Source organism: Poeciliopsis prolifica, unplaced genomic scaffold (assembly GCF_027474105.1).
Source record: "Poeciliopsis prolifica strain line A6 unplaced genomic scaffold, Auburn_PproV2 SCAFFOLD020, whole genome shotgun sequence".
Taxonomy (NCBI): domain Eukaryota; kingdom Metazoa; phylum Chordata; class Actinopteri; order Cyprinodontiformes; family Poeciliidae; genus Poeciliopsis; species Poeciliopsis prolifica.
The window spans coordinates 5180587-5207356 of NW_026562395.1; the positions used below are offsets into that span (position 1 = coordinate 5180587).

The 26770-nt window shown below is 42.6% G+C and overlaps 1 protein-coding gene across 1 annotated transcript in view; it reads right to left on the minus strand.

Annotated features, from left to right (window-relative positions):
• Nucleotides 1-216: 216 nt before the first annotated feature.
• The window catches only part of ches1 (checkpoint suppressor 1), a 74693-nt gene continuing 48139 nt past the window's right edge, over nt 217-26770 (minus strand). Inside the window, exons 3-6 of the mRNA XM_055044139.1 lie at nt 25281-25432; nt 16480-16538; nt 7939-8047; nt 217-5778 (exon numbers count right to left, since the gene is read on the minus strand). Of these exons, the coding sequence (XP_054900114.1) occupies nt 5229-5778; nt 7939-8047; nt 16480-16538; nt 25281-25432 (870 nt within the window). The 3' untranslated portion in view covers nt 217-5228. The remainder of the gene's footprint in view (nt 5779-7938; nt 8048-16479; nt 16539-25280; nt 25433-26770) is intronic.

Below are 26770 nucleotides of genomic sequence, written 5' to 3' on the forward strand. Positions count from 1 at the left end.
CAGTCGATCCAGGGAGCAGGTAGCAGTCAGTCTTGCAACGAATTTGAAGAAGACTCTGACTTGAGGACCCTGTTGCTGTGCCACCTTGTTGCCACGGTTACACGACTGTCTGAAGGCACAAAAGTCAGAGCGATAATCTTTCCAGCATCCAAAACTAGAGGAAACCCTCGTCCAATGACAATAAATCACCGTCCATTGAGAAATAAACAGCCAAGCTTCTCTGCAACTTGTATTTTTTTTATTATTGCAACCAACTGGAAGACAATACATCACATAAACATCATCGTAGTTTCTCAGAAAATGGAAAACAAAACAACAAAGAAAAGAAAAACGACATTTATATATTTTTTGCCACGGCATTGGACAACGTTGATATTTACATGTAGTGATGAAGTAGGTCTTGAAATCATTCTTTGGCAACATGATTGCACAATAAGGAGAGAACCGAACACTTACTGAGATAAAACCAAACCAATCAAAAAACTAAAAGTAGGAACCAACACCCGGGTGCACTCCGAATCAAATCTCGCAAGTCATCGACGGCTTTGACCTTTGACATCTCGAACCTATGGCTTTCCAAGATTCAGCTCTGCAGAAACAATGGCAGTATTTTAAGGAATTTCGAACGAGAGAAATAAGAACAATAATAATAATTTAAAAATGGGATTAAAAACTAGAAAAAGCAAACAAAAAAGTTGGCAAAAACCTTTTATTTGTTTATGAGTGGGTTCTGTTCAGCAGGGGCGAAAAATTAAAATCACTAATCTTGATCGCTTTCTCAGGCAGTGGAAAGAAATTCATTTGAGGTTTTTCTCGGACGTTAAAAGCCGGATTTTATCTTCACGACAAAATACAAGGGGAGTCGCACTAAAAAAAACAAAACGAGCCTTCGTTAAAAAACCGACTCTTTTTTATTTTGCTTTTTAAGAGTGTGTGTGTGGGTGTGTGTGGGAGGGGTTGTTACGTCGAACGCAGCCCAGTGATCGTCGACCCGGGCCGGCGGGAACGCTCAGACAGAAACGAGACGGATGGCACACAGCCAGACGCTCCGACTGCGTCTCCTCTTGGCCTTTTTTTTTTTTTCCCCGTATGCACGGAATGGAAAGTCAGCGATGCATGCTACAGGTGGCAAAAGGAGCATACCGGTGAACGGGACATGCATTTGTTTTTCCGGCTCGACCTGCTCACAGCCGCTCAGTGTCTAGTCAGCTTACCAACAACAACAACAAAAAAAAAACGAACACGCACACCTCTTCCTTCTCTGCTACTCTAAACAACCCAGGCTGGCAGAAAATTAGCACTTTGACGCGCTCTTCTTTAATGTTTCACATCATTTCTCATAAAAGAAACAAAGCAGACTGTTTAGGAAAACAACAGAAAGGCACACTTTCAACATTTTGTGTTTTAAACAGATAAATCCAATTCACTCTTTTGACAGTAAGGTACAATTATCTAAAAACAGGAAGCGCCACATACGGTGTCTGATGGGCCTCATTGTCGAGTGCGTGTGTCGCCGCATGTTGGAGACAAACAATTGAAAAAGTTCCTATGTTGGAAACACTTGGAATTTTTTTTTAATCTCTTTTGACTTAGGGGAAGGAACGACCCCAAAATTGAATGGAGGTGATAAAATACAGTTCATGCAGACTCAACAGTAGCTTGCTGTTTGTGAGAATAAAGTGTGTCAGAAAGGAAAACGCTGCCGTCTACAACACTTTTCTGTTATGTTGGTACAAAAACGCTAAATAGCTTCAGCTGTTTCTCCGTGTCGGAGCCAATTGGAGAAGAGAAATTAACTGTAACTGCAGTTTGGTCGTATATGAAGATTTGTTACCTTAAAGTTCTGTTTGAGAGTGAAACAGCATGTTGGTTTAAGGGACAAACTTCAGACCTCTCTGGTTCGGCTGACTTCAAATTTTACTGGCCAGGATGTCAAACCCAGGCGTGAATCCGGGTCGACCCACGCGGTGCAAAAAGGCCTTTAGAGAATTTTAATTTTGCAACAAAAGTCATCCACAGAATCCCAATTTCTACAGCTACGCCACTGTTGTGAAATTGAACTCTAACATAAACAGGTATTGAATGCGTGCATGGTTTGGTAACATAAAGTTAGCTAATCTAAGGACATCAGATTAACAACACCAGTCAGAACTAGAGGAGAAATCTGAATCGGAATTACTGCTAGTATTTTTGTCACAATTGTAGTGAATTACAGGCCCACCAATCTTGAAATAGCTTTTAACTCCTGCCCTGGGGTGCCGGTTTGTTAGGTCTCTGAGCTCCAGCTCTCGGACGACATTTCTCCCGACTTCCTCCTCCTCACTGTATGATTAACCCTTCCAGACCAAATGTAGTGCCTACGATCCATCCAAATGTGCAGTACCGTAATTCCTTCAAACTATCTGAAAAATTCCAACCGTTTCTGAAGGGGGAGACGTTGCGCTTTCCGGCCGATATTGGGATATTACGGTAATTTCACTCCCTGCGGTTGCATCTTTTACTAGATGGTAAATTGCACAAATAACTCGCTAGATATGGAAAGTTCCAGTCGTCACGGATAAACGGGCAAATATGTTTACTCACAGGACATTTAAAGAACAATTAAAATACAATTTAAATAAGCAAAAATATCCAGGCGGACATTTGAAACTTAGGCCTTAAGGGGTTAATCATACAATTTTTCACATTATGACCTCTAGCTGGACACTTTGCAATCACAACACTCGTCTTTGGTGCCTTTGTGTTTCGTACTGATGCCTGTGTTTGGCGTCGCTCTTCGGGAACGTTTGGCTGCGTCGTCGCTTTGCAGAATCTTTACACCCTTCTTGATTTTGGTCAGAAAAACGTTAAGAAAATAATGATAATAATAATAATAATAATATATGCCCTCAAAAGTTTCCTACTGTGTTTTTTGTCCTCTAAAATGGCAGCAAACCTCTTCTTAAATTAAAGAATTTAAAATACTGTATTTAATTTAGAAAACAAAATTTCTTCCTCTTCGTTTCCTATAAGGTAAACATTTTTTTCCATTTTGAAGGGGGGGAGGGAGGAATATGGGATTTATTCAGGACACCTACAGAGTTTTCCATGCCCAACTGATTCATACATTTACACTGAACAATGTCAATGGAAAGTAAGGACACATGTACATCAACACGCCAGAAAAGAGAAAAAAAATCTTCCCCCCTTTAACAAAAAATAAAACCAAAACAATACTGTTATAAATAAATATAGGTGGCGCTCTGTTGTGTAAATAGAGCGACTGACGGCAGGCAGGCACAACGTTAAAGGGTGTGTGTGTTCTCGGACACACTGGCTCACACACTCCACAGACGAGATCTGTAGTGACACACCGGGGGTGGGAAGGAATGTGGGGATAACACTGAACACCAACAAGAAAAACCTACAATAAAAGAAAAAAAATCACAAACAAAAACAGAAAGACAGTCAGGTAGAGGAAGACAGAAGCCCACCCTCCCCATAAAGAGGTGGCACCCTTGGGGAAGGGGGTGCAAAGGGGATTTTCTAATTGTTCCTGCCTGTAGACGTGTCGTTGAAAAGCCCACTCCGACAAATCAAAAACTAAAACGCTGAAAAGAAATAAGACCGACAGGCAGAAGTAGACGGAAGCCCACCCTACACCCCCCCATCCCGCCACCCCTCAAAAGAGGCGCTTCTGCTGGCCCTGACATCCGAAGCCTAGAGGTTTCACCACCCGCCCCTCTACGGGGGTGGAGGTCTCTAATCTACGTTCCTGCCTGAAGACAAGCCCACTCCGAAGAATAAAACAACAACAAAAAACCCTGATAAAACAAAACAAAAAGAACCTCCATAATCACAGGTATAAGAATTGGCAGAAAAAAAAAATCTTTTTTTTTTCCTTTCCTCTAGGATCAAGGTTTATATGAAAATAAGTCATGCTTCATGCTAAATACATCGTTTATCTTACATGAATCTTTGAATAAAAAAGATTTTGCTTCTCATCTTATTTACAAGCACCCATGCAATATAACTGAGAAAGTCCTGCAGGTCAAATTGCTTCAATTAAGAAAAAGGGAGAAAAAAAATAAAATATTTTCTAACCTTTGTACAGAGTTGCCCGCGCGGGACAAATTGCTTATATCTTTATGAAGGTAGAGTGAGGGGGTTTGGAGACGGGGGACACGACGGACAGGAGAGGGCCGAGCCCAGCGGGTCGGACGTGGAAAGTTGGCGTTGTCGGCTGGACAGGAAGTTGTGGCAGCTACTGGGTATAGCTATGATCTCTGAACGGAGGTGCTGACGACGTCTACGTGATGCAACAAGAACAACAAAATGAAGGAGATATTGCCTCAGACCCGGCTTGCTATCTGTCTCTATTGTGATAATCATGACTTCTTTTTTTTTTTCTATTTTTTTATTTTATTTCAAGATATTTTATCCTTAAATACTATGAGTGCTCTCGAAATAAACCAGGTTTTTTTTTCTCCATGTCAGTGGCATAAAATAATTTTAAGTGCATTGAATATACATCACATTGGGTTTTACTTTGACACTTGAGGTCACTCCTCTCTTTACGATGCCTTCTCCGTTTCTTTTTTTTTTTTTCCTTCTTCTCCGTCGGCTGTCGCATCGGCTACATGAAGCAACCTGGTCGCGTATCTTTGGCACAGTCTCACGTTTGTGCTCGTGGGTGTAAGAGAGCGATGCCCCCCGCCCCACCCGCCCCCCCAGGCCGCCCGAAGAGGCGGGTCTCCGCCGCGTTAGCTGGCATCGCTGAGAGATTGCTACAGATTCAATATGGGAAAAACAAAACAAAACCCAAAACAAAAGAACCGAAACCAGGAAAGGACAAACAGCCATCCTGCGCTCGCTGCGCGGCGTACTTCCTCTGCTCGCCCCGAATTAGTGACAAAACATGCTTTTTTTTATGGCTTTCATCCCCTTTTTAAAACGACAACAAAAAACCCAACATAGACACATGAGAGATACCCATTGATGTTAGTGTTGCTGAACATGTAGGAAAACATTGATTTTTGATATTGCCACAAATAAGTAGGATTCACCTAATGCCCTGCAGATAGATAGAGGGAGATGACGAGTGTCTGTCGAGACTAATGCTGTAGTAACGTTACCTGTTGACCTATTTGTGTACTCGTGTGTGTGTGTGTGTGTGTGTGTGTGTGTGGGGTGCGTGTTGGGTGTGCGTGCTCGGAGGTGTCTGAATGAGTATGTTTTTTGTTATTTTTTTAGTTTCTTAGGGTCTCTTTCTGCTCCTTCTGGCCCTTGGCGGCGCGGTTTGTGATATTGTTGAGGCAGGCTCTGACGCCGGCCAGGTGGAGCAGCGACCCCGCCGCCTCCTTCATCTCCTCGTCGTCGCTCTCCGGCGGCTTCTCCGGCGCGCGCCGCTTCTTCAGCGGCAGCGTGTCGCTAATGCCCCTCGCTCGGCTTTTGGTCCAGGGCAGGCTGCTGCCCGGCAGAGTCCCGGCTCCGGCCGCCGAGCTGCGTCTTTGTCCGCGCGGGGGCTGCTGGGAAACGTAGGCGGCAGCGGCCGTGGCTATGTGAGAGTCCAGCGGGATCTCTCGGGGCTCCGGCTTGACGTCTGACTGGATCTCCACGGCGATGATGTCGTCGTCTTCTAGCGCGGAGGAAGGGTTGGTGATCTCGGAGGGGGACAGGCTGCCGGGGGACTTGGCGGTGCTGTAGGTGTGGTCGTCCTGGAGGTCCTCGCCGCAGGGGCTGGGGGAGTAGCGGGACGGGCTGTCCTTTCCAAGGCTAAGGAAATCTCCCAGGGATGATCTGGACATGGAACAGGTGTGCATAATGTTACTTCTTTGGTCGGGAAATCAAAATCAAGTTCATCAAGTTGTATCGCACATTTCAGGAACAACGAGGCAGTTCAAAATGCTTTACACCATAAAAAGACAACTCAGTACATGTGTCAAATGCAAGGCCAGGGGTCTGAATCCAGTCCACCATAACCACCTTCAACATAACATACCGTGAAATTACATCAATCAGTGTCTCCAGTTTTTTTATGATTCTGTAATTGAAGAAATTTCTGCGACAGATTCCCTAACTTTTTCACGCTACTTTCTTATTTGTGAGTATATTTCAAGTTTTCCACAAAAACGATCAAACGCATTGACGTTACACTTTTATGCGTTCTAGGGGAATTTATTTGTTTATGATAGAGCACAAAGTATTTTTTGTGTGACGTGTAAGAAAAAGGACGCATCAATTTGGACAACACATTTGTAGCAAACAAATGAAACCCAATGCCTTCAGACTTTTAATTAATGACACGACTGCAAACCAAGAAGCTTCAGTCAACGAATCAGCCAATATATCAATGGTAACTCAGGACGAGTGCAAAGCATTCTGGGTAAATACAACCAAAACAAATGTCTAGTCTTGCGCGAGCAGGAGAAAAGACTCATTGTTTGTTACCAAGGACAAAAGAGAAATCTTCGCAAAATGTTTCGTTTACATTTTACGAAGAGGGAAGTTACGCTTATGTCGTCTTCTGAGGTTCTTGTATCGTTTCCCTCAGTGGTTCTTGGTGCAGCAGCGCCGCAGGATTTTCCAAAGGATTTGGATTGTTTGACACAGTGCAGTGTGAAAGAGAACCAGAACTGCTGAATGCTGCAACACCAGTCTTTAGTAGAGCCGAGTCTACCAAGCTATCAAGTGTGATACCCCCTTTGATGGTATCCTTAGAGTTATCAAAGTGAAGGAGGCTGAACGCAAATGGAGACCTCACTTTAGTTATTTAAAGGGACGGTATGATGGGTTTTCCTTGTATCATTTTGTAGCACAAGCAAGTGAATATGTTGTCATAAAAATGCTGTATACATCAGACATGACTTAAAAGACATTTGATTACATGATTTAACAACTGGAAAATTGAGCCTCTGTCTCTTTAAGAAACTCCAGCAATTTCTGAAACTCCGCCTTCAGGAAGTCATCACAACATGGCTCCTCTGTTAACCCCTTAACATTTTTACCAGTGTTTCACTGAGATGAGCTCCTTTAAGAAGCTCAGCAGAAGTGTGGTTCTACCAGGTGTTTGCTAATTGTTGCTGGCTAGTCTGAAGGAGCTGAGTGTGTTTTGCAGAGTTGAATGGTTGCCATGGAAGCATGCATGAAAGAATCAAAGCAACACTCCAGGTGTGTTTTAGCTGAGGGAATAAGATTATAACATGACATGAAACTAAAAAAAAAATAGTCAATTTTACATGGTACTGCACCTTTAAACAACTCCCAATTAAGAACTGATTTATATTGATCTATCAGAAACGGATCAATTTCTGAAAAGTTCAAGGGATGCTCATACTTTTCAAGCATCATTCTCTCACTATTTTGCTGAAATAATGAGAGAATTGTGTTGTGTACAGCACTAAAGGAGGCGGAGTGAGGGGAGGTGTGGGGGAAAAGGGGGGGGGATATCCTGCAAAGCCATAAATCAGCAGCAGCTTCAGGAGCGTGCCTCGTCCCGCAGACATCCTCTCCTTCAGAATGAGAGAGTTAGCATATTAATATCTTATAAGCAAAACACGCACCCCTCGCAGTGATCAAATATTCACTGCATACATCCAGTGAGCCCTCGGCTATGTTTAATTCATTACACCGCGCCGACCATTATACTCTTATGCTCTGGTGATGGATGTGCGTGTCCGTGCATGCCGCATATGTTCTCCGGATCAAAAAGCCTTTCCCTCTAATAAACCTGTTTGTGTGTGTTTTTGAGGAAAGGAGCGCATTACATAAACACACCTGGATCAAATGTTCAGAGCAACGGGGGGAGCGTGTGAAAGCCTGACTTTTGGAGACAATAAAGATATAATTATGTAAACTACGAGTGGAAATTTTTTTTTCTTTTTTTTTCGAGGGTGTAGGTGGAGCCGTTTGCGCTGGGAAATCCCATTAATTATATGTCTAAGGGCAAAGTTTACCCACCTTATAGCCGAGGTTCTGCTCCCCACGGGGCTTACGGGAAGGGGTCTGATGACAGGGAAGAGGGCCTGGCTCCTGACGCGAGCGCCGTTTTGGATCACGCCTCGGGGAACTGGAAGAGAGAAGCATTTATAAACACTTAAGAAAAAAAAAAAAGAAAAGGACATCGATACAGATCCTTCCTGCAACCTGTAACCCTGAAATCAGTTTATGAAAGAGGGAGGGATAAAAATAGAGGAACCGTCTCGACAAAAACTGATCGAGTCTCGATGAGAATGCAGCAGCCGTCCGAGGAGGACGACGGGGCGATATTGATGAGCAAGGCGAGCTTAAATTGAGCGGAAAAGCGTCATAAATGAGTTAGGGCCGCTTTGATTCATTCGATTAGCCACGACCGCTTGGCTCGGCTAAATGCAGCCCGTCTGACGCCGTGTAGGGAGAGCGGTGGTGGCGGCATTTCAAACTGCACCTGAAGCACTCCTGTTTTGCTCTTGAGTCGGGGATTTGGGCAGTATTTACCCTACAAACAAACCTGCAGGTCGACGTCTCCACTCAATCAACGTCATGAGTCAGAGACCAGCATAGAAAACGACAATGTCCACGATAACCCACACCGTAAACTGATTTTTCAAGTAGCTGTACCCATCGTAAAACCTCCTCAGTTACCCGCTTTCCAAAAATAAACTATAAAAAATAGCTGATGCTCAGTAAATAAATGTGGTCCCAGCATTTTTGCTGGAAGCTTCTTCAATGATAGATTATAAGATATATTGTTATAAATTCAATTTTTAAGAAATTTTAAGACATATGTGACCAAAAGAACTCTAATTATGACAGGCAGTAGAAGTGAACCAGTGGTAAAAGTAAACGTCTTCCAGCCAATTAGTGATGCATTTGCAGTCACCAGTGACAGCGAGTGCAAATGATTCATTATTTGCAAAGGTATAAAAATGTATACACCTTTGCAAATGAATCAAATCAGGCTTATACAACTAATAATGGTTAACAAAGTTTTATTAGTCCTGCAAGAAGGTATAACGTCCCGGGAAAAAAAAGCTACTTACAAGATTCAATAATCCTGCAATAATAAAATTTAACACTTAAGGCCAAATTACCTTTTAGAAATATGAATTTAAGGCTTTTTAAATATGTGTCTGTAGGAAAGTTTATTATCTAAAGGTGGAAAAATTCAGGCGTTACGGCAGCAAGTTGAAGCATGCACATGTGACTGGCTTTGAGTTATTTGCAGGTTATGAAAATGTGAGCTTGAAGCTTTGCAATGTTGTCAGAGTCATAACAATCAAAAATAAATGTTAAAAATTGCAGAAGACATGGGCATTTGAATGTTGGTGCTATGAAAAACAGATTTCTAAGAAAGTTTCAAGAATAATTATTCACCCAAAAACAAAAATACTGTATAGTAAGGACAAATTTTATAATAAAAAAAGTAACACTGTACAGACATTAAAGACAACATGCTCAGAGTAAAAGGAATGTGCAAATTTAAAGCAGTAAAAGGATACTTTGAAGAAAGAAAAATGTACAAGATGTTTATTTAATTTTTAATATTTGGTCAGTCCAACTTTGTATTTGTTAAGTTTTGCAGTGCACAGAACAACCTGCCTAATAATGACCAGCTTAAGCCGGGATAAATTGCATTATTTCCTTTTCCCCTCCATCGGCTGTACTTAACTTAAAGGTGATCTACTGGCGATAATTTGGAGATGCACGCGTTCACGCTAATTATGTCCTTAGATTATGGTAAATGTCAACGTAAGGAGCAGGAAGTGTTAGCAGGATTGTAGATGGCTCCCAGTGGAACTGGGTTCAATTGCTACACCAGCTACATGAATTAAGACTCTTAGGACGAGATTCTGACTGGCCTAATCTGACCGAATAAGTGCGACCTGTTTCAGACGTGAAGACATTGAATAGTTGAAATAATTCACGCCATGTGACAAGAGCATTAAGAGTGATTTAAAGTCAATCGCCTTGGCAACAGGTCAGTTTTGATGAGATTCCACGTTCTTGGTGATTAAATAAAATCCATACCATGACGTTCAGAAGAAGTCAACTTGAACTTCTTTTAACTTAGTAATATCCATAAAGGAAAGATCTGAGGATTGCAAGTTCTACTAAGCTGTGGATTTCTGCACTGTTTCCATGTTTCCAGCTTCTGGGTTGCTGTGCTTGACAGATTGTTGGAAGTGAAAAATTAGAAAAAATAAATAAATAAATAAATAAATAAATAAATCGGCATAAAATTCTTAGCCCAACACTTACGTCTCCGCCAACTGTGCACTGCAACCCAGCTGGAAACAAAGAAGTCCGTTTTTCTCTTTTGCTTTTTAAAGGAAGACAAAATTGTGTTATTTTATTTCCCAAAAATAACGTAAAAGGAATGTTGCTGCTTTTGCATTAAGTAGCAAGCGAAAGTATTTACACTTCAAAAAAAGTTTAGAAAACCCAAATTCTAGTCAATTATGATTGATGTTATAAGGAGACCTTTCTAAAAGTATTTAAACTTATAGAAAAAAGTTTGATACCATATAAACTGTTAAGAGTTTGGGATCTCACTCAAAGTTTCTGTAAGAATAGAACTTTTAACAACTCTCATGTCACACACTGTTTTATCTGAGGAAAGCTCAACAGATACTGTCCAACTCATCCTGGCTTATATGCTCACCATACTGAGGCATTGTGTGAATAGTTCATAAAGTAAGTGCTTAAGAACAAACACCAGCCAATTTTCCAAATCTGTGTTAGAAACATGGAGTTTAAGAGCTGCACATTAATGCAAAAGTAAAATAATTCAAGCATTTATTTTACGCCTATGAAACCAGGCTTTACTGCAACCCTATTGAGTGTTGTGAGACTGACAAGAAAAAGAAAATACCGTATTTAAAGCTTTAATACTCAATGCCCATAAGCTAAATGTGTCTAAATATAAAACTAAAGTCAGAATTGAGAGAAACATAAAAATAAAACTGAGCAATTTCTGGATTTTCCGCCAAGGCCGTGCCGTCTAACGGCATCTGTCCTGATTCTGCGAAAGGACCGAACCGGGAAACTTCCCGAAGGTCAGAAGAAGAAGAAAAGATCTGAGCCCAAAGCTCTTATTATTCAAAGCAGACTGCTCACCACGAGCCGCACAGTTCACTAAAACAGCTGTCATCTCTGGGGTCAGCTCGTGTTTTGCAAATGATGACCCGCTGTTTGCCTTTTGTCTGCCACAGACGCATTTGTTGAGGTGCAAATGCCAGCGAACATGTACCGCAGCACAAACACGCTGCAGCTGAAGCCTGTGTCCCCCACCATCACCACCAGCATCCCCACCCCGACGTTAAATCTGAGCCCAAATGCTGAATTTATGATTGATATCATGAGGAAAAATTTAATTCGCCCCAGGAGCCGCAAGCTCATTAAAACATACAAGTTGTCACGGTGAGGCCCCCCCAGACAACAGCCTGGTGTATTTGGCTCGTGCTGTAGCACACGCGAGTTGCCCAACCAGATGAAATATGATGAGAGTTGCTGGTGCTTTTGCCATTGGAAGTGTGTTTTTCAGGCTCTCCCCGGCCCGCTGTGTCCACAGTAATCTCATTGACTGCTGTTAGCATGGCCATGCCCCTGATATCGCCAGCGCTGCTCTCCATAACCTTATAAGTAAGTCCCTGCACAGAGTCTCTTTTGTAATCTTGATCACTTGCTGCATGGTTCTCTGTGTGTGTTTTAATATTTCTCACCTTGCGAGGTCAATTTTTCTAATGAATACTACATTGTGAGTACCCAATGCTCTTTATAGAGCCCCAAAAACCAGACCTCATAAGAAGATGCGCTGTTTTTGTGTTGGTAATTAGATTTAGGACTAAAGAGTGAGCTGAGTTTAGGTAAGGTTTAGGATTAAGCATGTACAGGCAATCATTAGGTTAAGTGTTGTAGAAATGAATAAAAAAATGAATGGAAGTCAATGCAAAGTTCTTGTGAAAATATAGAGATGTAATATGAGTGTGTGTGTGTGTGTGAGTGCGTGGGTAGCGCATTAGGTCTTCCCGGGTTGACGTGTGAACGTCCCCTCCGTCTCCACCCGTTCGCTCCAATTGGGCTTTGGGTTTCCATAGCAACATGCCACAGAGTGGAGGATCAAGCATCAGAAGGGAAAGCGATAGAAAGAAGCAGGGGGGCGAGAGGAAATACCAAGCTGTGTTTGACACAGTGACGGCGAACCAACCCGAGGACTGTTTCGCTTCAACACGCAGAGAAACCCCGAGCTGTTCCAGACATACTGATCCAGAGTCCTCTGTGCCTCTGGAAGCCACTCTGAGAGGAGAAACACAAAAATCCACTAAGAATTTACGCCCCACGGCTGGAGAGCCCATGAGGCGCTCTCACAACCCCACGGGTTCACAGGTCAGTCCCAGCAGTCCGTTCAGCTGTATTCAAAACCAGACAGAAGGATGGATATAAATATAACTAATGGCTGGAGACAGACTTCTAGATGGATGGATGACTATTGGATAGACTACAAGATGGATGGATGGATGGATGGATGGATGGATGGATGGATGGATGGATGGATGGATGGATGGATGGATGGATGGATGGATGGATGGATGGATGGATGGATGGATGGATGACTAGTGGATAGATTTAGAGATGGATGAATGGGTAGATGTGTAATGGATGGACTTCTAGATGGATGGAAAACAATGGATGACCTACAGGGTTCATCCATCAATGAACCCAATCCATTCATTGATATTGGGTAGTTGACGAACTAACAGAGATATATGGATGAAAGGACAGATGGATGGGAAGATGATAAATACAGAGACTAACAGATGGATGGATTAATGGACAGATAGATACTTAGTGAATCGGCCTGAAGGGGAAACGCCACTACACTTCCATACTTTATTTTCTAAAAGACTTCCAGACGGCGTAGGAACTGTGGACACAAACACACACCCACAAACACATGGCTGCCAAGTCCAAGCGTGGGCAACTCTTCCCCCTCTTCCGCTCTCTATTTTCGTATTTGCACTTGCTCATAAACCCTGTTTGTCCATCTAATTCCACCCTCTTGTTGATATTTTCCCCCTCGGTAGCCCCCAGCCAACCACCCTCTGTATTGATCTGGCTGCCATTCTGTGTACACTGGTGACTCATATCTCCTACTGAGCATGTATGCCGTCTCTGCAGGTGAAAAGTCTGGGACATATGCTGCGGAGATGAGGCGACAAAACCGCACCAACACTGAGCGCTTCGCTCTTAAAAGCCTCAAGCCGTTCAACTGTAAAAAATTCCTTTTGATGGTAAGAGAACACACTGTTTGCATCTGAGGCATTTTCCTAGAAAGAATGTCTGCTTTTTTTTCCCCCTCCCCCTTAAGCATGGTCAGCTACCCTCTCTTCTGTCTGCTTCCTGCGTCTTCTCCCCGCCTCCCTCCTGTCTCCTCCTAAATGAGTTCCACATGGCCCTCTGGGCTGCGTCGTCTCGCCTCGTCCGGCAGAGGAGCGCTCGCTCAGCTCTCGCTCTCACAGCCCCACCGGTTCGCAGGTCACTCCCGGCAGACCTTGAGATTGCAACCGTTTGAAGGCGGCCTCTCACTCAGTCAAAACAGGCACTCCCCCTCCGCTACCTTCCTCCCTCTCCCCTCCCTGTTCGTTTGTCCGCCTGGCTGCTGTGTATTGAGCAAAGAGCAGAGTCTGAGGGCAGGATGCATGCTAATGCTGGCTGACTGACTGGTTGAATGACAGCCTGGATTGCTGGTGGGATGAAGTTGCTGGCAGTTTAACTGGACGACTAACCGGCTTGTCTATCCGACACTGGGGCAGAGAGTTTAAGAGCTTGGCTGACTGACATGTGTTGGAACTTGTAGAGGGGAGACAAAAGGAAAGTAGCGCTTGATTACGGTAATATAATACAGCTTTGCAAACAAGTCAAGAAACGAGCCTAAAGTAAACCAACAGAGATGCTCAGATCAAACCAGTTTCGGTTTGATCAACATTGGAAATAGGACTCCTAGGAAATATCTGCTACTACAAGATTTTTGTAAGTTTCACCAATTCAAACCTCAAACTTTTTAAAGGGGCAGCATTATACATCATCAAGGGATATGGTGGCATTTTGTAGCACAATCAAGTAACCTTTGGTCGTTATAAAAATGCTGTATACATCAAATTTAACTTTGTATATTAAGCCCTTGAAATTGGGCCTCTGTCTCTTTAAAAACTCATACTCTTTCTGAAACTCTGCCTTCAGGATGTCATCACAGCAACTCTTCTATGAACACATTAACGTTTTTACCAGCGTTTCACTGAGAAGTGGCTCATACAATCAGCTTAGCAGATGCAATTCCACCAGGTGTTTGCTAACATGAACTGAATTCAAGACCTATTTCACCACAGAAACGTCCAGACGTCGTCCAGAAAACTGGTCGTAACTTTGGACTTACCCAGGAAAGACGCAAAAAAGCTAGCTTGCAAACAAGAGTATGTCAGCAGCTGATTGCCTGATTCATTGTCTCACAAAAAACAGTGAATATTCGAGATTAAATAGTGCTGTAAAGACAAAATTTAAGACCTGGAAATGACATGTTTCAAGCCAAATTATTATGTTTTTTTGATTAATTAAATGTATTTCAAGGTCTTAGTTTAACCCAGTAAAACACACATTCATCATGGTAACATGAGAAAGTATGAATAAAGTTCAATGGGTATTATTACTTTAGCAAGGGACTGTAGATTTTAATATGACATATTGGTCTCCTTAATTACCATAAGGAAATATATTACCTGAGCTGCTCAAAGTGAACGTGAATGGTTCAACTTCATATCATAAAGAGTTTAATTTAATACTCTGCTGAATTTAAATGAAAAGCATATTGATTTTGATGGTGAATAGAATTAAATAATGGAGGCAAAAAAAAAAAAAGTAAAAATGTTGTGGCGTCTGTAAAAAAAAGATTTCTATCATGCTTTACGTGTTTATTGACTTACTACAGAGAAAATCAGCTGCAAAAGTCTAACTTTTTACACCTTTGGTATCAGGAAATTATTTGTCGATGATTTCAGAAATCTCACTTTTTTTTTTTTTTTTTTTTTTTTAACTATATTAACTTCAAGAGAGCTTATATTGCTGGTACAGAAACAGCTTTGATATTATAATCTTTTGTATGTCACTGGCTTTCTATTTAAAGAAGCGTGTGTGTATATATATGTATATATATATATATATATATATATATATATATATATAATTTTTTTTAACCAATGTTTCACTGAGAAGTAGCTTTTAAAATGAGCTCAGCAGATGCAGTTAAGTTTGCTAAAAACATGAATTTTACATAATTCTGCCCTTTTAAGGTGTGTTTTATTCTTTTGACCCTGTGATTGGGTAACTTGGGAGGGTGGGGGTGAGGGAGGTAATCTGTCAGAATGGGGCTTCATCTCTCAGAGCCTGTCGCTGTGTTCTTACTGCTGCTGTCTTGGTGACAGGGACAGACAGACTTCAGGCCAGATCAGCTCAGAGCAGAGCGGCTCTGAAAGCTCTGGGAATGGGAGATGGAAGTAATAAGTGAGGCCACTAACCGCCCTTCCCCACCTCCTCCCGCCACCACCTTCCTCCTACCCTCTGCTTGTTGTTGCCTCTGGCTGTCTGTCACAACTTCCTTTCTCCCTGCCTCCTCTGAACATCACACCTGACCATTCCTGCACTCTTTCCTTAAAAAAAAAGAGGAAAAAAAGACACATTTCCTGTCATTTCCTGCACTCTGAGTCAACCCTCGCTTGCCTGCCTTTCTGTCCGTCCGTCCACGTTGAGTCATCACTCAGACTAGAGGGAGTCCAGGTTCTCAGGCGCCCCCCTCTCCTCTCTTCTCTCCGACTCCGGCTCCTTGACCATTACTACTCCATTATTAGCGGCGATGGAGGGCTCGCCTCAGACGCCTAATGTATCCATTTCCCCCTCCATTTAGGGCTCGGCGGCCCGGCGAGCTCCCGGAGTGCTCCCTGATTGGGATTGAATGTCCATTTTAACTGCCGTCCAGCCACCGCAGGAGGAGGTGGAGGAGGAGAGGAATAATGGAAAATACAGGGAAAAGGAAGTGAGAGTGGACATATGTTACCCTAAATGAGGGGAGAGGGCGGTGGAAAGAGGGTCTCCGGTTTCTTTCTTTCTTATTGTCTCATTCTTTTTTTCTTTTTTAAATAAAAAAAAACGAACAACTCTGAAATATGTTTCTGTAGACAGAAAAAAAAAACAAAAAAAAAACAGCATTCCTCCTCTGGCTGCAGGCCAAGAGTCAGATCTCAGAGCTTGGTATTCTCAAGGTGCGCCTCTAAAAACGAAGGGATTTGGAATTGAGATGATTGGAGTTGGCACATCCGTGGAAGGTGGAGTGGGCAAGAAGGAAAAAAGAGGGTGAGGAAGTGAAAAAGACAAACAAAAGAGAGAGAGAAAGAGAGGCAGAGAGAGAAAGCGAGAGATCACACACACACACACACACAAACAAGAACGGGAGTTGCGGAGGTGAGACCGTACCTTGTAGAAGAACTCCTCCATTCTTTCTGAAGAGGGGGCTCCCCGACCACAGTGGAGGACTGGAGAGGAAGGAGAAGGAAAGTGGAAGAGAGAGAGAGACAGAGAGAGAGAGAGAACTGGTCAATCATTTGATCTCGCGGCAGCAGCCAGACGAGCCTGGCCGGCTTCGTCGCGAGGCAGGAATTTGAGTCCATAAGCCAATGCTTCTGATTATAGTGATTAGAATCCCGGGTGTCTCACTGTTGCCATTATTCCCTATGATTACCTCGGAGAATTACAGCCTCCACGCTGCAGTCCACGGGGGTAATTTCTCATGACGGCCCTCCCCACCCCCAATCCCCTCCAACCGCCTGCCGCCGGTACGTTCGCACGCGGCCGGCCCTCGGCGGCGCGTGTGCATTTAACGGCACGTTTAAGACGGATTATGTGCGTCCGGGGTGACGCATTTTGAAGCGAGCGCATAAAAACTAAACTGTTATCTGTTGGCATTGAGGTAAACCAGGGTCATGACCCGCTAAGGATTTACATCATATCATACAAACAGATTTCAGTCTACAATGAGAGGTCAGAGTTTCTCCAGGCTGTTTGGAGCAAAGAGGAAAGCAGAATTACCCTTCCCCAACATGTTGCTGCCAATCCAATATTTCAGTCACTCATCTCGTTGACAGGGTAGCCATTGCACGGATGCTAAACGTGCATCATCCGTCATTTCATTAAGGTAGCGCTTTTCTAAAACTCCATTCTTTAAAAGGGCAGTATTATGCATTTTCCAGGCACATGTTGACATTTCGTGGCACAAATCAAGTAACAATGCTACCTTCAGTTATAAAAACTCTATCAAATATCATTTAAAAGAAATTTGACGCCTTGAAATTTGTCCTCTGTCTCTCTGACAGACTTTCTCTGCCCACTTTCGCCCACAAAATAGAAATATTGGTTAACTATAATCAATATGGTCATTGCAGTATTCAACAAAAACATCGTAAACTCAAGTTATCCTGACATCAGAGAAGGCCAGACTTTCAGCAGAAAACATTCAGAAATATCGGCAGCCTTTGGAAATCTCTCTCTACGTTCACAAAGCAGGTCTTGATTCAGATTTTTTGCTGAAATCAGATTATTTTTTGAATAGTCAGTTATTCTAAATTAAATGTGAATATAATCAGACTTCTGTGTGAACGGTTTATGACCACATAGGGACCTGGGACCACGAGAAGGACATAAGAACTTGTTGACCTAGATAATAGATGATTTTACTGATTTTTGGACTGATTTTAAAGTTTAGTTAGAGCTGATATTGTCACAAGATCATGACAAACACAAAGGGAACTAATAAAAAGAAAACAAAACTGCAGTTTCTGCAGTGAAGTCTGTCAGAGACATCAGATGAGATTTGTTTTAATGTGAAAAGATCCAAATTGGGCCTTTCAGATTACAGTGAAAAAGCTGTATAAAGATTGCATTTGTGGAAAAAAAAAAAAAAAAGGTCAGATTTGGGTCACATCCGCCTGCTGTGTGAACGTCGTCTCAAATTGTGGGAAGGATCTACATTATCTAGCAAAAACTTATTTTTAAAATTTTTTTAAAGGTTTTATTGGCTCTTGCGGTCTTTATTTGATAGTCCATTGACAGGAAAGTGGGTAATGAGAGAAGGGAAAGACATACAGCAAAGGTCGCCAGGACGGGAATCGAACATGTGACGGCCGCAACGAGAGTTGAGTTTAACCCCTGCATCACCACAGCACATCTATGCAGGAAAAACTTGTAGAGACAGTTTTAGCAAGGCTAACAGAACCGGAAGCAGGGTTGAGAAGTCTGCCAGAAAATGTATGATTTGAGCATCTCTATTTCAAAAAATACCATGCCAACAGTCAATCAAATCCCCCTAACCATAAATCCAAGTTTAAACCCTCAAGAAGCCATTGAAACAGTACAAAAAAAGCACTCAGTGCACACACACACACGCACACACACACACAAAGCTGGGGACTCACTTTAGGTGATCATTGCACCACTAATGAGGGAGGTAATGACAGCATTTCTCACATAGACGGAGATATCTTCACTCGCGAGCACAGTCACGCGAGAAGACAATGGGCGCAGTTCTGCTGGCGAGGCCATAATTCAGACAGAAAGATGGAGGGATACGGAGGAGGAGGGGGGGAATGGAAGAGCTTTTCCAGGTTGAGTAGTCTTTAGCTCTCCGTCAGACTGCACGCTTGACTGCTTCCCCCCCAACTCTGCAGTCAGGACAGGCTGCCCTCCCTAACATAGTGAGCGACAACATGGACAGAGGTTCATCACACTGTATGCAAACACAGAGGAGAGAAAACAGAAGACACCTGGAGAAGCCGGAAAGTCCAAAAGCAGCACTCGTTTCCACTCATCTGCCGAGTTGTCTTTGTAATGTGAGATGTGTTTTATGTTGGACTAAGCAGCTGAAGGAGGCACAGGTGCAGGCGTGTACACGCACACACACTCAAATAGCATGTCTTTTTATCTTTACAGGGACGATTCGTTGACTTCCATTCATTTCTGCAGCCGAACCCAAACTGTAACCGTTACCTGTACCTGCAGTGCTCCTTCTGGGGCCTTGTGTTTGGGACGCACAAGGAGCAGTCGGTCCCCGCTGCGTCGCATTTGTTAGAAAAATAGTCCTTACAATGCAACAAATACAAAGCCCCGTTCACGCAAACACACTCACACACACAGGCAAAGCAACAGCAAGGAACGCAAATTTTAGCCCTGAGCCACCTGCTGTTGCCATGGAGAGTTGCCACATTGCGTTGCCACGGCGATAACATATTTTTCCTGCGCTAACAGCCCGTCTGTTTTCCCTGCCACCCCCACCCCGCACCCATCTCATTCTTCCTCTCTCTAGTCCTCCCAGCAAACGACTCGGCGGCGCGACGGCAGCCGACTTAACCTGCCCCCCCCCCGCCAGGGTGGAGGCGTTTGACGATGGCGGCCCTCTGACTCCCGCCACATCGTCTTCGTCCGGCTTTTATTCCTCGAAGGGATGCCGGAGGAGGAAGGAAGGGGGAAAAAAAAGGAGAGAGGAGAGCTCCTTCACCATCCTCTCCCCCTAGAGACGCGTTCCTTCCATCCATCCTTCCCCCTCCCCTCTTCCTCTCATCCAGATGCTGATGGGGTGTGAAGGAATGCACCATAGGGCTGACCTCCTACCCAGCATGCTCTGTCTCTTACTGCCTCCCTCTCGCTCTCTCTGCGTCCACTCACACCCATCTGATGATGCTCATATTGAACGCACACAGCTGCACTGAAAACATCCAGCTGCTCCTCCAGGCACAGGTGGGCGGGGTCAGACAGGGGGTGACAGGACTCAGTAGTACGGTCCACACAGGAAACGGAGGACAAAGAAGAAGAAGAGGCAGTCCAGGTTTAACTTTCACCACCGTCACCCCCCCTCCCGTCCTTTATGATCTGTCTCTATCAGTTGCTGCGTCGGAGTGCCGGAGACAGTCCTTGACCTTAACGTAATAGACATGCAGCGCAACCATTTGCGGTCGCTTAGCTTCATACATGCTGTTCTTCAGAGTGAGTGCTCTTGAGAGAGAGATATCATTTCCTATTGATCAAGCTTGACTTCTTAGGCAGAGAACGGCCAAAATATAAGACCAGAGCCGAACGTGTTGAGTTACAGCCTCCAAACTAAAGGCAAGTTTTATTTGACATAAAACCACCCAAAAGGCCAGAATAGAGCAGACAAAAGTATCCGTATCCCTGCTCTTCATTGGATTTAGGTTTGAACTTTGCATAGATTTGTTTTTATCCAAATCGTTCTTGTGTATATTAGGGTGAAAGCTTAGGGTCACTGTTCAGGTTAACTGGAGTCTGTAACCTTTGTAATAGAAAAAGAGCCAGTTAAATAAAACTTGTTTAGGGCCTCAACTGTGACATGATCTTTATTTATGATAAACATCTACAGCAGAAAATGTGTTCTGAACCATCATTTTATTCCTATTTTTAGGTTTTAACCAAAGAAAAATGCAACATTTTTGCAATAAAGTGAGTGGATACACTTTCTTCTATGGGATGTTGAGGTGTGCAGAAAATGCTGCATTTCTTCTAAAGCCATAGCAGCTTGGGTATTTCAGTTCCCCAAGCTGCATTTTCTTTTGAATACTTTTGGTGTGCTCTAAGAAGAAATTTGCAAATAAGCATATTTATAGTATAGTGTAACTTATATACTAGAATACTAGCAACCTATAATATGCACGTGGTTTAAAACATGTAAATAAAATAAAGTCCCAGAAAGGGAAAGAAAAGAACAGCCAATTGAAAGAAGTAAGAAAAGCGGGTGCATTTGCACCGAAATACGAGTGTACTCTCAAATCTTTGCTACTCTAGCTGTTAGTCTCGCCAATGTGAAACTGCTTTTGGTATTGCTAGTGATGTGTAAGAGCGCCCTTTCATCTTTGTTTTAGCCAGAAATGCCTCAGCAGTATCTATATTGTGCTGGGAGAGAACATCTGTTCAAATTATCATCTCAAACTATCAACTCCCGAAAGCTACTCGTCAGTGAGAGGCAGAGAGGAGCAGATACAAGGATCTGCAACTGCTTGTTGGGTCGACTCATCGGATGAGACAACCCAAAAGAAGAAAACCATTGTTGGAAGGCCTGAAGAAGTTCTATTTGGAGTTTCTCGCAGAGCATCTTTGAAAGAGGCAAGTCTGGTCACAAGAGGTTACAACCGAACCCTGTGTCCAGGTTCTAGCGCTGCAAATTGGATTCACATCACTGTTGAGCAAAACCTGTCCAAGACACCAAAGACGTGTTACGTCAGTCCAAGATCTGTTGTCTGGAAGTCAATCATACAACACATGCGGTTCTGGAAGTTAATTTGCAAATTCTACACAATCGTCTATTTGTCTTTTCTTCACGAGCTGATCGACACTTTTTACAACCTCTGTCGTTGATTCCAACAACTCGCCACAGTGCAAGCTAAACACTCCACATACCGAGTGACCTCACGAAAAGACAATCTCACCTCATGCAAAACCTGCACTGCGATCGTCGAGTTCTGGTAATTATTGACAATCAAAACTAACTTACCAATAGATTTTCAGCAAGATATATGTTGTTGTTTTAAGTCAATGATTCCATTATATTGATTAAAAAAAAAGAAGCTACTACTGGTATGTGGGGAAAATGTCTTGTTGTAAGTAAAGTAATCTGCCAGTGGAATTAGAACTGTTTCTATTAATACAATATTAATGAATTTTTGGCTTAAGTTACCATATCTTGATGAAAAGTTACTAGTAAGTAAGTTAAGCCTTTTTTCAAGTGCACTGAGATCTTAACAAAAAAAATACTAGGTACGATTTTGTCTTTTCCAGTGTAATTCTTCTTCTAAATGCCTCGATATAAATAAAAAAAAAAAAAAAAAAAAAACAAAAAAAAAAAACAAAACAAAACACTGTTTTAGAGTGGCCAGGTCAAAGTCCAGATGTAGTTTGTAAAAACTATATCTGCGGTGAAGAGTTCCTTTTCCAGCGCCACTAAAAAGGAACTCTTCACCGCAGACTTCCATCACAAACCCGTTCGCTGGAGTTTGTGGAAACACGTGCAGAGGCAGACATCTCATGTTACAACACGCTGTGAAGGACGTTTTATAAATATAATAACGGTGTGCTGCAATTGAAGTGAATACAGTACAAACACACACACACACACACACACACACACACAGAGAGTGCAGGTGCTGCATCACACGGGGACCTCCAGTTCCCCTTACTCTCTCTCTATCCCGCTTCCCCTCTGTGTGTCTCAGAATGCAAATGAACAGCCTAGTCCCCCCGCACCCCTCCATGTTCCGAATCCAGCCTCCAATTTGTTCCACTTCCCCATACCTCATTGTTCAAAATGACACTTTTACATTTTATGGTGAACCAATTATTCTGTCTTACACAGTCCGCTGGCTCTGCGAGCCAACCTGCCCAGATCGGCTGGGTGGGTGGGGGGCTGGAGGGCTGCTGCTGCTTGGACACAGCGAAAGGGAAGAAGAAGAAGGTGGGGAAAAAAAAAAAAAACTAATGGTACTTCTGTCTGACATATCCGCAGGGATAGATGGAGGTGCAGGATACTGAGAAGTTAGCAAAAGGGGAGGATGATGGAGGAAGGTGGAGAGGTCATAAAGCGAGGATGAGAGGATGCTCTCGCTGCGCGGTGTGAAAAAGTGAGCGTAGACAAAGGAGGATTTAATTGAATGATAAAGTGATGGAGGGAGAGGGGAAAAGAGTGGAAAGAAGAGATGAATTACAGCAGGGATAAATAAAGAAGATGAAGAGGAGGCTGCCTCGCCGGTTGCAATTGTATGCCTGAGGACGAACGGGAGGGTGTGTGCGGGACATTAAAAGGGGAGACAAGAGAAAAGAGGGAAAGGGAGGTGTGGAAGAAGCCGGAGGAGATGCGGCAGAGAGGGGTTGGAGGCTGGTGGGGGGAGGCGGAGGGGTTGATGGAGCGAACATGTGCCGAAAAAAAGAGAGAAAAAAGGGGCTTTTTTCCCCCCCTTCTTATGTACCTGAGATGCACCTGAGGGCGAAAAAGACAGGACTGTTGTTGCATGAAAGCAGCGTGCAAAAAATAAAAATAAAAAAATAAAAAGTAACGGAGGGTGGAGCGGGTCAGCTCCGACGCCTGCAGCACGCCGATGCAGAGCGCCAGCGACAGATGGGAGACTGGGTGGTGCATGCGCACTGTAGGTTTTATGTTATAATTGGTTTGATTGGTGGTCTTTAATTTTCATCGATCCACTTAAAATGCTACGCACTCTAATAGAAAAGTATATCTGAGTCATTTATCGTGGGAAAGCTTTTTTTTTTTTTTTCACCCCACCACCTGTGTTGGAGTTGAAAACTTTTGCTCCAAATGAAAACATCTGAAGCACATTTACATGTGAAAGCAGAAGAAAAACCTGATTTGAAACTTTCAGTTAACTTTTATCCTCCAGAATTTGTTTTTTTTATTTTTTATTCATGAAATAGTCAAAGGACTCAGTCATTACCTAAACTATTACAAGAGTGTCCGAGTCTCAATTATTTTCTATATTTTTGCAACATTTAAGCAGAAAATTGCACTTTCATGTTTTAGTTTAACTTAATAAAAAAAAATACCTCCATGATTAAAAAAAAAGGAGGAAGGAGGTTTTACTGTTTTATCAGGTACAGCTCTTTGATTTTCTACTTTTTATTAGAAATAAATAGTTTATTTTCATTAACTTCATGTCAACTATAGGATAATATACCCTGTCAGAGACCAGCCAAAGGTCCATCACCTGGACTAAGCCATAGTTTGTTAGAGAAAGAAACAAATATGAGCACTATTATCAAGTGGGATAAAAAAGATACATAGTTTTTATTTGTTCTTAAAAATAAAAATACAAAAAATGCCCAAAATGCCTTGAGACGTCTTATTGACTCAGCACTCACAGGAGACTTTTAAATCTGCTCTTTAAATCTACAGCATAAAACTCTTATAAAATATAATTTTTTAACATATTTATTAAAACTATCACTTTGTTGTGAAAAAGAAAATCTGTGAAAAAAAAACAAGTTCTTCTGTTTTTTTCTCCCAGTGCTCCCAGATCCTGTGGGTGATTTGATCTCTTCATAAACACAGCTGTTCTGTGAAAGCATGGTGTTGCTAGAATTATGCTGCGGTGATGTTTTTTAAATAAAATAAAATAAAATACTCCAGAGAGGATATTCCAGAGAGAAAATCTAACCTAACACCAAAATATACAGCAAGATTTACAACTGAATTGTTTAAATCAAATCATATGGAGGTGTCAGAATGGACCAGTCAAAGTCCAAAACTAAATCCATATCACATTCACATACACCTGGTTAGACAGTTTGAGTTATTTCACACAGAGCAATGGTCAAAACTTGTAATTTTTTGAGTCGCAGCCGATATCATATTTTGCTGATGATACATTGTCCCAGAGAATATTGCGATAAATGATGATATTGTTGTTTTTGTGACCGTTTTCAGCTGATAAGTATTCAAGCACACACTCTCACAGCTCAATAAACGTTCATTTCAAAAGAACATTCAACACTGGAACATGAAAAAATGTTTTAAATATTCAAAATAATTAGACAAAACAATAAATAAAAAGAATAATTAAGTCTTACACATAAAAAATTGTCCTTCAAAACAGATTCATCATGAGGTTCAAACAGGAAAAACATGCAAAACTGCCAGTTAGGACTTGGGCAAAAAAAAAAAAGAAAAATGTTTGAAGCATTTCTCAAAATAACGGCTTTTCATTAATATTAAAGGGCAGCTTTTCTTAAAAGACTAAGTGAACGGCACAAACAAGAATGCAAATGAAAACTGTGACTCAGTTTAACTTATCGTGTGATTAGTTGAGTTGTTACTTATTGTGGCCCAAAAAGATGAGGAATGTGCTTCTACTGTTTAAAATCAAGCATTATTTCTATGATTATGTGCTACTTTGTGTATTTCTGTCAGCTGAGGACCAACTGAAATACATTAGGATTTATTGAACTTGGTTCAAAAAGATGTGAATTCTTGAAAGCAAACTTTGCACCAGGTTAGTGACACACCTTTCTGGTCTCGTGGGACCCAGGACAAGTTGAGTTTATGTCAGATCGACAATTGCACAAGTTGTTTACCGACCAAGGTAAACCTGGATATGAATCAAAACACACTAACTCATAGCTATTATTTATTTCTGGCTCAATCGTCAACTGTAAAACCAAAGGAGATTCAAGCCACAGAAGATCTCAGCTGTTCTCTGTTGGTTTCTTACCTGTGGTGAAATGTCTGAGGCAGGCTGGGTGGGGAGGTGGACGGTGTGGCCAAACTGGGCGAATAAGGATGATACGGCGTTTTCTTCAGCGCCTGGATCAGATTGTGCCTGTACTCCGGATCTATGGACCACAGGGAGCCTTTGCCTATGCTCTGAGAGAGGGAAGAGAAGAAGAAACAAGAGAGATTTTAGATCGGAAGTTGTATAAAACCTCTTAACGTCAGATTCTTCACAGCAGGCGGACTGGAGCCACAAGGTGGAGAAGTAAACGTCCCTTATTCGCCAAACCACCAGTTAAGAGAACAAATTCTGCATTCCTGCCGAGTAAAAGACTCTGAGAAAAACAGAGGTGTGTGTTAAGTGGTACTGCCCAAACCCATTCCAAATCACAACTGCCATCCAAACACTCACATGTTCCACAAATAGACAACACTATGAGGGACAAAAACTAATTCATCCTCAATACCAGAGCTGCGTTCTCCCATTGCCAGCCTCTCCTTGAACAAGAAAAACAAAACAACAAAGACAAAACGCAAAGCTTTTTGAAGAAGATCAGAAAACTTGAACTTTCTCCACTCCAGAGGCGACAACTGTGTGTATTTTTAGATCAAAGCACCCTCTCCCACCCCATCCTTCTCCTAATGAAGCTGTCAGCTCATACTCTAAAGAAGCCAGCCTATAGATTACAGAGAAAGGCAACGGTGCAAACACTCTGCCCATCTGTGGATCTACCAGCCCTCTCTGTGTGGAAGTAGCAAAATCAAACAAGTTTTGTGCGTGGCGGGACGGAGGATGAGCACCATGTAAGTCCTTGTGTTCAGATCGCTTTGTGCCGCGCTGTCGAATGATGGGAGGCTGGGTAGATGTCGACATGCAAAAGTGGCTGTAGACTTCTGCTGTCCAGAAATATAACAAGTAATCTACAAAGAGGGAAGTGACACATGGGCCAGAAGCATTATGTTGTGACTGATCTGAAACCCATCATGCATTTTCTAACGTCACCAGAGATATATCTGATAATATAAAACCAAATACAGTTGAAAGCCAGTCTTTCAACTTTCAACTAGCTTTTATACAGCACTGTATTCGGTGCTGTATAATGCCAGCACCTAATTCAGTGCTGGCATTATACAGAGAAAGCAGTCTTTTACCACTTTTTTTTTGCATAATCTTCTTAGACTATCCACTGTTCTAGGAAAAGTTGTCAAAATAATCCATATTTTGTTCTAAAAGTTGGTTCCAGGTGCAGCTAATCTTTTTTTATGTCTTCCTTGCTTGGTGTTTCTAGGATGGCCTCTCTTACGCTTGCCCCCCGTCCCCGTTCCTACGGAGGACGGGGGTCGCTGCCGAGGACAGCCTCTTCCCCGCCGCCGTCTTCCCGGTAATGATCCTTCCGCAGGTTCACCTACGGAAACCTTGTTACGACTTTTACTTCCTCTAGATAGTCAAGTTTGAAAGTCTGGTTATGTTGGTTGACGGGTTGCGTAGAG